Here is a 12680-nt window from a genome sequence, read left to right on the forward strand (position 1 = left end):
TAAGTTTCTAGAAATTCTATGTCTAGACATTGTATCTGTTCAGAGGCATGATTTCCCTTTCCTGGCTGATGCTCTTTATGGAAGATGTTTCAGCCCTCTTGCAGAGGTGTTGCTTCTGACACTCTGTTCGCTGCTCCGCTTTCAATGGTGCTGTTGTGGCTTTCAGCAACTTCTCAACTATTTCCACTGGTTGAGTTTTTGATACGGAATTACAGCTGGCTGCCACCTTCTCTTCTTTGGGGGAGGTTCTGAAAGTGTTCTCTAGAAGTTACAAGTCTTCAACTGAGTGTAATAAGAAGCAGATGTTCATTTGTCTTAAGAGAATCTTCTACTTCATTTATGTGTTGGTCTCTCAAGCCAGTACAAAAATTTCAAACCACTGAGTGTGTTTGGATATTCTGGCTACACCCGAGAGCAGTTAGAGAGAGTTAGAGCAATATACAGCAGTGTTTGAGGTAAATGGGAGTTCAAAGAGTGGCTCATGAAACTTTAATTACTGGTGAGGACTTGCAGCAAAACTCTGTGGATCTTTTAACTGGGGAATCAGGTCTTCAGTGTTAGCTAGAGGAGCACATTAGGAAGAACATCCTAATATTGTATGGGGATTTTTCTTTCCTCTCTGACAGCTTCTGGACACACCTTGCATCAATTTCTTTGATTTATTCTGTAGTTTATGACAGGAGAATTCAAGAGTAGGAGAAGCTACCATGGTTTTGAGGGGGTTGGGTTTGTTGGTTTGTGTGTGTGTGTGTGTGTGTGTTTGTTTTTCTTAACAGCTCAGAATATTGTGGTATATCCAAAAAAGCGGGGGCCAGCTCTCCCTCCTTTTTCCTGCCCAGACAAGTCCTCTGTAGAGAAAGAAATATGTCTTTGTGCCTTGGGAGCAAACCACATGAAAGAGAGGATGCGATAAATAGCCCTTTCTGCTTCTTAATGCCTTTATTTCTTTTCCGTGATTCTTCATATTTTAAAAAGCTGATTTTTAGTTGTTTTTTAAGCTGAACATTTCCTGCTTCCTAACAGTTTCTCAGTTGAAAGCTTGAGCAGTGCTTAACAGAAGATGAAGCAGAGCTGTTTCAGTTCTCCCCTTACTAAGACAAAAGAATGTAAATTAAACTGAAATATGTACACACACACATATATATTTATATGAAAAAGAAAATCTAAGGATTTTGTACCACATAATCTTTTCACTGCAGTGAAAAGATGCTATAAATAATTTACCTGTGACTTCATAACACTTTTGTATCTGAAAATCTTTAGGTTTTCTTATTATTTTGGTGGGAACCTCACAAATTAATCCAGAGTTTTCTGGTTATTTCAAGCCTTCTAATAATTTCCTTCTTCTTTTTACTTGGTCAGTAACCTTGGGTTATTGAGGTTGCAAGTCAGGAAATCTTCCCTGTCCGAGACAGCACTAAGAAAAAACTTACTTAAATTTCTAAATAGGTACTAAATTTTGGGGAAGTTTTGTGGTTTGTTTTTTTTTTTTGGTCCAGAAATAGCTATAATATGTTTATTAAAGGATAATATAGGTATATTAAGCTTCTATATTAAGTACTGTGAAGTATTTGGCAGTGTTAGAAATTGTAGAACAAAATAGTTGAGACTACTGAAGAAATGTCACATTCTTATGTTGGTTTGTCCAAGAAAAACAATCTGTTGTGCAGCAGTGAATAATCTGCATTATCAGATCTGTCCCGTTCCTGTCAGGGGCTGGGTGCCCTTCATTTCCTTTTGAAGCCAGAAGGGATTCAACATGTTGCAGCTCAGGCTGTGCTGAATACTAATGTCTTGATAGCTGGTAGATCATTAGTATTTATTTATAAAATGGAAGCAAAATTAGTTTTGACCTTTAGAGCTAAGTCAAAAGGTTAATCCCTGTCCATTTCCAATTTGGTGCATTAATTGCTCCCTGTCCTAATTGTGTGTAGGACAATATTTTGTTTGTTTCAGAGGTAAATCAAACTGTAGATGATGCTTTGCATTCATAATTTTGTTGTTTGTTTTACTTACAAGTGAAGTCCAAATCACTGAATGTATCTTCATGGATTCTGTTTAAATAAATAGATAAATCAGTATTTCTGATTTTTTTTTGCAAATCAATGCATGCATTCTGTCTAAAGCTAGTGGGATGTGATGTTCTTTGTGATATATAGAGGATAAAAATAAATTTATGCATTTTTTGGTTATTCAGATATTAGTATTCTTGGCAGCTCTGAATAGGGGGGAAAACACCAGCATGAAATTAATAACTGTTTTTGTTTCTGTCATAGCTACCCTGTACACATCCTGCATTTTGCTGGGTATATTCCTCAACAGCAGCGTACCAATATTCTTTGAGCTCTTTGTGGAGACAGTCTACCCTGTTCCAGAAGGAATAAGTTGTGGAGTTGTCACCTTTTTGAGTAATGTGTTCATGGGAGTGCTTTTATTTTTCCTTACATTTTACCATACAGGTAAGAAATATAAGCCACTTGGAAAATTTAATTCTCCTTAAGGATGTATCTGTGTCAGTAAAAGGAAGGACTTGAACATACAATTTCTGTTAATAACCAAATGTTTGAATCCAGGCAAGGGCAGCTAGGAAGGGCAATTTTAATTGTTCTTTTCTGTATGCATGCTTATAAAAATGAAATTACTTAGATGCAAGGTAATTCTATTTGAATTTGCTGTAGCCAGAAACACCAAGGTACACACCGTCATCATATTTTATAAAGGCATAGGTAACGTGACCATTAATAATGTTTGTATCTCTGGGGGTTCAGAACCACAGTAAAGCTCACCCAGTCTCATGCTTTGAGAACCGTAGAACTGGATTGCTCAGGAGAGGCAGAGCAGAAACGCCTCCTGTAAGGCCAGCTCCATTCAGTGGGTCAGAGGTCCCCCTGCAGGGCAGAGAAATCTCCTGACCACTGCTCAAAGACAGAGCAGGCATTCCTTTGGGTAGTCCCGTGGCCTAAGCCAGCACAACAGTATTTCACTTCATGTTTTTGTCAATTTATTCAGACTTTCTCATCTCTCAAGTATTATTTGCTTCCTCCTAACTCGTAATCATAACTTACAACTTGCTTTTTAGTAGACTGTAATAGATATTATTACTCTAAGCTGTAAAATAAGAACCCAGCTTGTTTTCAAAGGGAAGTGGTCTTTATTAATGGTTTTCAAAGACACAGATTTTTTTCTTTGTATTTTTCATTGCGGTAAACATTTGCTTCACGGTGCAATATTTGTAAAGCATTAGGAAATGTGAGCTTTTATGTATTATTACTTCTTAAGATGTTGTGTTTTGTAACTAAGAGGAAAGTGACAAATTTCATATTGAATTTGGCTAGAAATTATCAAGGTTTCAACTTGGGGCAATTTTTCAGCATGGTTTGTCTTTCTGCCAGGAAATTGCAGGCAGGATGGCAACCTTGTTCCAAATTGTGGTCTGTGAACACAAACGGAGAAAAATTATTTAATTTTTTAAATACTGATACTGAACTGTATCATTGTAAAATCTGAATGTCATCTGGGCTAGCCTTGGGTAGTGTGAGAGCTAGTCTTTATGTTTTGAAGTATGCTTTTGATATTAATTGCTGTGAACTCTGTTCGCACATACTATTGTTTCTGACATCTGTACCTGAGCTGGAAAGATGACACAGAATATTCTGAGAATTTTTTCAGTGTTTGGCATTACATAATAAATGAGGATGGGGATATGGTGTCTCACTTCTGATGACAGAATTACAATAAAGTGGACTCATTCCCCTATAAATAGGGTATTTGGGACCATTTTTTGTCTCTTACATTTCTTTCCCTACGAGAGACCAGTAAATGCAGGTTAGGATAAACTTGAAATTGCAATACCCATACACTTAAAATATTTTCCCTATTTCTTCAAAAGAAAAAAAAAATAAAGTAATTTGTGCTCTAAGACAATCCATTCTTTGATAGAAAGTCCAAGAGAGCATGTGGTCACTGGGGGGGATCAGTGCCAGGGGTGCTATTGGCTCCTCTGATTAAAAAAATCCCTTAGAAGGAAGATAATGATCTTAATCATTTGCTTTCATTTGATTCAAATACATCCTCTAATGGCATTTAAGAAGCTTACAGATAAATCAGAACTCAGTCAAATTCATCCTGTTCCCTTGGTCTTTCCTTTTAGGCCAAATAATCTTTCAGTAGTTTTCATTCCAATTTCGCTTTTACTCCTTGTACTGATACTGCAAATGCTGTGAAGGACCCAAACCTTGGAAGCTTTCCAGTGCACTGAAGATTTTGGTTCAGCTAGCAGAGTGGGGATGTAAACCTTCTTAAAGCTCAGCCTCTCTGCTAGTGCTGTGCCTCAAAGCTGCAGTCTCTGGATGAGGTTTCCTTTGCCTTTTCTGCAGGGACTTGCAAGGGAAAAACAAAAGGAAACTGACCTTTGGCTTCACACGATTGATGCATTCCCTGCATCACCAGTGCTGTCACAAATTCTGGATCAAAAAAGACGTGAAGGATTCACAAGTTCAATTTTGTCTTTTAGGATATTTGAGTTAAAGTCTGTTTAATTCAATTAAGCAGGAATGTTGTAAGGAAAATAATAGCAAAGCATTTCCCTATTGACTTCTGGCATCACATAGTCTTCTCCAAGCCTAGGAAAATTTTACTATGGTTTTAATAACACTACTGCCTAAAAAAATCCACAAGGGTTTTTGGTGGATCAGAGAGGGTGTTAATGAAGGTTACTGGTTTTGGAGGGTTGATTTTTCAGGCTGACTGTTGTCTTTCACATTGTTTAAAATAAATCATGCTTTTTCCTTCAGCAGTATAAATTACAAATTTAAGAAAGTAGCAGTGATGAAGCCTTGATTTTCATTAACTCAGACCTTGAGGGAGAGTTTAGATTCTGTAAAATTAAATAAATAATAATAAGAGTAATAATAATAATAATAATAATGGGAAATATTAAAAAAATAAGTAAAACATGCAATCCAGTGAAATGAATGCTTCTTTAGTAAACTGACGCATTAAAAAAAAAAAAGAAAAAATTGTGTTGTTTGAAGAAAACCCTGAATAAAACTGCTAATTATTAGCCGAACATCAGATGATAGGATTTCTTTAATATGGAACACAGGGTTTTAAGAGCAATATGTTATGTCGAACAGCTGAAAAGAGGCTTCTGAAGACCTGTTTTTGCAACAACTTTTAAATTGAATTGATCGTATTATGCACAAGTTTCTTCTGAGGAATTGGTTTTCCCTCCTTATGCCATGTAGCAGGTTTGATTCAAAATCAACCCCAGCTTCTTCCTATGCTTTTAATTTTAGTTCTCAATCCATAGAAATCAAGGGACTAATGAGTAGAGTCTTTGGAAGTGGTTTATTCTCCATTAGCAATGATAGATTTTATTTTTTTTTCCCCTGTTCTCTTCATTGGCAGGTTGAATAAGGAGGATTTACATTAGCTGGAGGTATTGGTTATAAATATATATAACATAAGGTGTCCGTGGAGAAGGCTCACAGACCATGTTAACCATCGATCGATCGGGAGCTGTCAGGATTTTGTCAGAACACAGCAATTTCCTTCAAACCTGCCATCAGTCCAAGTTCTGGTCGCTTTAAACACAGAACATGTTTGCTAACTGAGGCTGGGTCTCTGTTCTGCTTTACAGAGTTTTCCTGGTTCAACTGGTGCCTGCCAGGGTCGTGTCTGCTCAGCCTGCTCCTCATCCTGTGCTTCCGCGAGTCCTACGACAGACTCTATCTCGATGTCGTCGTCTCCGTGTGATCACGCCGGACTGCTGAGGGCTTGGAAGAGACTGGAAGTCGGCTTTGCAGTCTGCACATCTGCCTGGATTTGCACAGCTGAACAGCAGAAAAACAAAGAAATTTCAAGACTTACTCGTGGCTTTATTTAGAGAGGGTGAGGGATGGGTTGTTCTTACATTCAAGACCATCTTGATTTGCCATAAATGTGGAACTGGAGTGGTGATGGTTACACCGAAATGCACAAAGAGAATCTCTCTGCTGTCCAGGTCCCTGTGCCAGGGCTGGGGCTCTCTATTGAAGAGGCTGTTGATGTAGAAGTGAGGTGTATGTTGTGTGTGTATGTGTGTGCCTGTGTGCTGACTCACAGTTATACACACCAGGGTACCAGTTAATCTTCGGAGTCTTCTATCAGAATAAAAATAGGGAATAATCTTAACAAAAGGAAAAAAATAAGGAAAGAAAAGAAAAATCTTTTCTTCAAAACTTCTTTAAAATCACTAGTCATTTATATATTGAATGTCCATTAAACAGTTAAGCTAAAATGATTTGGTGCTTGTACACTACATTTGCATTCTGATAAAGTGAGTTCTGATATAAGACACTGGTACCACGGTTTTTAGCCATACTAAATATCCCAAATAATCCTTGCAGTGTTATTAGAGGTGTTTGTTATCACCCTGGAGCACGAGTAAACAATATCTTTAGCTGCCACTGAATCCCCAGCTGCACTCACAGTCCTCTCTGAAATGCCACTGTGGTTCCGTATCTTTGGAATATGGAGCATCTGTGGTGTACTGGAGTGTCACTCTAGGTAAATGTTTTTGTTCTAAAGGCCACCACTGTGTCACCTTTCCATCCTCCATCTCCAGTACTGCCTTTTTTACTGTTTGTGCCACTAAATACTGTGGGTGTGGATGTCTGAGTCCTGCTAGTTCTCTCCTGATACTCTAAGGTGTGCGTGGTTTTTAGGATTAGTTTATGATTGAGGGTGCCTAAACAATATTGCTTGTAACCCAAGTCTTGAGAAATCACTGTTTCCTAAAAAAACCCTTTCTAGCTGAAGAGGTGCATTGATGGCGAAATGACAATGAGTTTGACAATGAGGAGTAACTCGTGAGCTCTGGCATAATATGGGAAATTAATGCCAGCTCTTTTTATTGGTACTAATCTGTGGTCCTTCTGGCCCTTACTTGAACATAAATATTAAAGACACTTTGAATAGTTTTTTAACTCAATTTTTAAACCTGCTAATAATTTCTTAATTATATTCTTAGATTTCAGTTCAGCATAATTTAAAATATTTCTGTATGTGTGTGTTCAGTGCTTTGTGTTATGGGAGTGTGTTTGTGTGAGGGCGTGAATATTTATATCAATGTATACACAAATAAAACTTATATATATAAGAGATACATATATATATATAAGTTGTGCAAGGGTATGTATTTCCCTAGGTTTATTCCAAGTGATGCTGTCTGGGAAGGTGATGTGCCCCTGTTTGTAACCAAGCCAGTCACTGCCGTGAGTTGGGAACGCATCGTGCGCTGTCCGTGACAGGGATTCTTTTCAGGGGTGAATGATCTCCTGTCATGGCAGTTCTGTGGCAGGGGGTGGGTGCACGTGTTGGAGGCTGCTGTGCAGGGCTCTGCATCCCTAGAAGTTGAATCAAGCACTCTGCTCCTGTGTGGGGCTCTTCTTTGCCCCTGGGGTGACACCAACACGGTAAGCTCACTGAAATAAACCCAGAACTTCCTTTCAGACATGGATCTGTTCCTTCTGCCTGCTCTCCTTTTGCAGAGAGAATACACCTCTAAGATTTAACTCAGGAGTGTATCTGTGCAGTAAAATAAAACAAGCTGTTCCCTGCCTTTATGTTTTCAGAGGAATTGATGTACTTACTGTAGTAACTGAAAATGGATTTAGCTCATTGCCTGTATCAGCTCTAAATGATCTTTTCTGTCTTGAAGCAGGCTCTTTGTGGCAGTGGAGCTAACCTGCATAGGGATAACTAAATCCATCTAACCAGCACGTTCAGATCCACTGGCATCATCCTCTTACTTTTCAGATGAGTAGTGTTAACTGTCCAGCTTCTTTTTACTATGTTTTAGTGCCTGGAATAGTTTCAGTATCCAGTAGCTGCTGCTACCTATTGTCTTCTGAAACCAAGGATCACTTGCCAAGAGTCTGATTGGAGTTGCATTGTCATGGCAGAACTGCAGGCTCGGATGGCTCTTCAGAGCTCTCTTTCTGCAATTTACTGTAGCTATATAAAGATTAAAATTGCACAGCTCAGGCACTGTCCCGAGTGACAGAGATTTCTAATCCTTTCACTGTCCTGACTATTTTAAGATGGAGAAGCATTTTACACAGTATTCAGACTATAATCTATTCTGCCTCTGTTCCAGAGGCATCAAACAATTCAAAATATTTGTCAGTGCTTCCAGATGCAGGCTCTCCATAGTCAGGGGAGAAGAGTGAACCTCTTGTTTTAAACCCTGTTGATTGTTTTTCTGAGTCAGTGTGAATGGCTCACTGTGACTCTGATGCTTTGGTAGCTGTTTCTCTGTGTGGTGGGTTGACCATGGGCGGACACCACGTGCCCACCAAAGTTGCTCTGTCATTGCGCTCCTCAGCTGGGCAGGGGAGAGAAAATACAATGGAAAGCTCATGAGTTGAGATGAGAACAGGGAGAGATCACTCACCCGTTACCATCATGGGCAAAACAGACTTGACTTGGGGAAATTAATTTACTAGCAATCATATCACAGTAGGATAATGAGAAATAAAACCTAATCTTGACAACACCTTCCCCCCCATCCCTCCCTTCTTTCTGGGCTTAACTTTATTTGTGGTTTTCTCTCCCTCCTCCCTGCAGCAGCACAGGGGGACAGAGAATGGGGCTGTGGTCAGACCATCACACATTGTCTCATCCCCCAAGAAGGACTTCTCACATTCTCCCCTGTTCCAGCATGGAGTCCCTCCCAGGGGAGACAGTCCTCCACGAATTTCACCAGTGTGGGTGCAGACTGTTGGGAACAATCCTGCCAGCAAACCTGCTCCAGCCTGGGCTCCTCTCTCCATCGTGCCACAGGTCCTGCCAGGAGTCTGCTCCAGCAGGTTTCCCACAGGCCCACAGCCTCCTCTGGGCATCCAGATGCACAGCGTGGGGTTCTCCACAGGCTGCAGGTGGATCTCTGCTCCCCTGGGGCTGCAGGGTCACAGCTGCCTCACCATGGTCTGCATCACAGGCTGCAGGGGAATCTCTGCTCTGGTGCCTGGAGCAGCTCCTGCCCCTCCTGCACTGACCTGGATCCCTGCAGAGCTACTTGTATACCGAGCACAGCAACTTCTCTCTCCAGCTGCAGTTGCTGCTGTGCAGTAACTTCCTTTCCTTTCTTAATCAGTTATCCCAGAGGTGTTATCACCATGTCTGATGGGTTCTGCCTTGGCCAGTGCCAGGTCCATTTGGAGCCTGGCTGGTGTTGGCTCTGTCACTCATGGGGAAGCTTCCAGCTGTTTCTTATGGAATCACCCCTGCAGCCCCCACTGCCAAAGCCTTTCTGTGCAGAGCCCATGGCCTGTGTCTGTCTGGCACTGCAGTGTGGCCTGAATTCCAGCCATCAGTGCCCCTGCACCGAAGCAGGGACGTTCTCCAGGGCTGGGCAGCCTGGCTGGGCCCTGCTGGAAACCTGTGCTGGGTTCGCTCTACAGTCAGGGCTCAACCCGACTTCCAGCAAGTCTGATGGAAGTCTGCCCAAGTGAAAGTCAAAGGATTGCTCCCAAATAACTTGAAGTTGTGCAGGACACGGCTGCATTCCACAGACACAGTGTTCAGGCTTTAGGATTTTATTAGATTAGCAAGTCTGGCTCAGGATGGAGGTGAGGTTTGTAAATGTGCTTGCTGAGATCTACGAAAAATATCCCCATTTGTGCCCCACAGCAGCATCGTTCTGTGGAGGAGCAGTCCATTTCCTGTCAGTAATGCAACTCAACCCATAGAAATATTTTTTGGATAAGCATTATCACTTGGTCCACCCTTGTTTGGATTTAGCAAGAGTCCAAGCTGCCAGGATACCTGAACTTCATTGGAAGTTTGAGTTTGAAGCGCAGGGAGAGCCCTTAGCAGTGCTGATGAAATTAGCAATAGTGCAGAATAGGCTCAAAACAGTTAATATTTTTCTTAATAATGAGAGAAAGTTTAAAGTCTCTCTAACTTGTACCAGTCACAGTGTTGGCTGCTGCATGGCCTGTGACTTGCAAGCAGAGGAAGGTGCCCTGAGAAGCCTCGGAATTTCCTTCTCTTTGTGGCCTGTAAGGTCACAGCGCTGAAGAACGTCTTCCCCAGCAGTGCTGAGCCCCTTCACACACAGGTAATTGTGCTGTGGTTTGTACTGGGAATGCTGGGAAGGATGCTCCATAGTGACCGCTCTCTCCTAATGGTTCATTTTAAACATGGGCTGCTCCTCAGGTTTCTGTTTGGCTCTGTGACACCCTCAGTCCAGCTTCCAGTGCTGCTGTCTCTCCTTCTGAGCTGTGGAGCTGTGCAAGCTCCCATGCTGCTCATGGGGAGGCTCAGGATTAGAAAATGCAGTCTCCACTTACAGCACTGGTTCCTGCTCTGGTTACTGCTGTTACCCATTAACTTCCCCTGGAATCCTTTGCCTTCCCTTGGGGCTGCCTGCTCCCCTGAGCTGGAGGTGTGGAGAAGAGCTTCCTTGCTTCCAGAGCAGTTTTACAGGGATGGGTTGGCTGGCCATGTACTTAATATACATAAGAACAGGGATTTTTTTAGAAAAGCATGCCAGCTGGAAGAAAGTGCAGACCCAAAGGATTCTGCACATATTGTGAACAGATAATCTGTTACAAGCAGATTACAATTCAGGTAATTTACCTGAAACTTATGATTTTAGCTCCCACACCTAGAGAGGCTGAGCAGATAGGCACCATATGTGTCAGGTATTCAGGCTCACATCACAGTTATTCCCAACCATCTGACAGAGCTTAAAGGAGTGGGAGTGGGACAACTTTAATCTCGGTGTGGGTTGGAAAACCCCAGACTCTGTCCGTGTTTGTAGTGCTAACCTGGGGAGAGCAACAGGTTGGATTGAGTAAGGGGAAGCACCCAGTTCCAGGGGGCATTTCAGCACCAAAATATTGCATTGGATCGATCAAATCCATATAAAATTTGAATTTTTGTGGTGATGGGGATGTTAATGTCGGGCTTGTTCTACAGTAAACTGAGCAGGTGACTGTGTGGCCTTGCGCTGCGACACAAACAAGCTGCATTGATTGATGTGCATGTATTGGCTGTTGTAAGAAAGGGAAATGTGATTTAATTGTCAGGAGTGACTGAAATATGAATGGGAATTACACAGTTTGTACAGTGGATAAAACTGCTCTGTAATGGTGTGACAGCAGGGCTCTAATTGATTATCTCTTCTGTTGGGTCACTTGCAAATTAGTAAGTATCTCTGACAAAGTCATTTTTATGTTTCATTAATTTTGAGGAGGTTCCTTTTATACTAAGTATGGACCGTCGTAATAACTTGGTGAGGCAACTGCTACACTGGTGTGGAAACCTCCACCAGTACTGGGTATTGATTTGGTATTTGATGTTGATGCTGCCATTCTCAGGCTTGTTAAAGCACCACATGACATGGGAAGAGCAGGGATGTGGGGTGTGTAAGGAGGTCGCTGTGTGTGGGTGCACGGTTGTGCGAGGGCAGATGCCAACCCTGCCAAAACACACAAGAAATTTGTCACCTTGCATGGGTCCCAGCATTCCAGCTGTGACAGGAGAAGAGGGAAATGCTGCCTTGTGGCTGCTGCCTCCTTTCCAACAGAGAGACAGTCAGGCAGCCTCCAGGCTCGCTGCTTCACGTGAGGGGACCAGAACCATCAACACAGACTCCATTCACTTCCCTGCAGCCGTTACTGCTGCAGGGTGGGTTGTGGGTGCAACAGGAACATCTGCCTTGCTTCCAGGAGTGTCACTTCAGCTGGCAGAGAATTGCCCCAGAGGAGGCACAGCCCCAGTGAAGTCAGAAGAAGATGTCAATCTGCTTACAATTTTTGCAGTTTGTGTTTCAAGACAGATGAAACTAATAAATAGAGGAAGAAGTGTAACTCTGTCCAAAGTTTTGACAAGCAAAAGCAAATATTTGCACAGATGTGCTGGGTCCTGCCAATTACTTGGGATTGCAGTGTTTTTGGATCAATTCATGCCCCCCACAGCCCCAGCGCTGTTTCTTCACTGCTCAGCCCCAGCAGCACTGTGGGAAGCTTCAAGCCCAGACAGAGGGCAGGGACTGAGGCACAGAGGGAGAAGGGAAGCGCTCAGCCAGGATGCCCAGGAGAGGGGATGTTGGGCACCTGGGTTATTTGCACTGGAGGGGTGTCTACTTCAGCCCAGTTGTCTCAGAGCCTCATTTTTTCCTTCCTCAAGGATGAGTTTCTGACCTCCATTTTCTGTTTGTGACGGGATTTGTGCTGCAGGGACAGGGACACCTCCAGTGGTGGCACAAGACGAGGAGGCGCTGGTTTTCCAAGGTGCAGCAGGGAAGGCAGGTGGGACTTGCTCTCTGCAATAACAGCTTTTCCCTGCACTGTCTCTCTCCCCACTGGCTTCCTCCATGTGATTTATCCATTTGTTACATCTGGACAGACTCACTGCACTCACTTTGTATTGCTACATGAAGAAAATACCACCAGCAAATCCTTTTTTCTTTATGGGAAGCTTTTCCCTTCAGGCTGAGGCCACTTCTCCAACCTTAGTCCATGTGTTTATTAAGCCACAACAACCCCAAGCCCATGTTTTCCTTCACAGAGGGGATGTGCAGGTTTGTGTGGGAGAAGTCAGGGGCCTTGGGGTGCCTTGCTGTCCCCACCTGTGCCAGGGGAGGGGGATGCTCCATGTCCCTCCGCAGCAGGGACACCCTGAATGTG

At 42.5% G+C, this 12680-nt stretch overlaps 1 protein-coding gene across 1 annotated transcript in view; it reads left to right on the plus strand.

The window, feature by feature from the left end:
• The window catches only part of SLC49A4 (solute carrier family 49 member 4), a 66712-nt gene extending 59109 nt beyond the window's left edge, over positions 1-7603 (plus strand). Inside the window, exons 8-9 of the mRNA XM_069021069.1 lie at positions 2277-2459; positions 5642-7603. Of these exons, the coding sequence (XP_068877170.1) occupies positions 2277-2459; positions 5642-5757 (299 nt within the window). The 3' untranslated portion in view covers positions 5758-7603. The remainder of the gene's footprint in view (positions 1-2276; positions 2460-5641) is intronic.
• Positions 7604-12680: the final 5077 nt, after the last annotated feature.

Source organism: Aphelocoma coerulescens, chromosome 7, assembly GCF_041296385.1.
Source record: "Aphelocoma coerulescens isolate FSJ_1873_10779 chromosome 7, UR_Acoe_1.0, whole genome shotgun sequence".
NCBI classification, from domain to species: domain Eukaryota; kingdom Metazoa; phylum Chordata; class Aves; order Passeriformes; family Corvidae; genus Aphelocoma; species Aphelocoma coerulescens.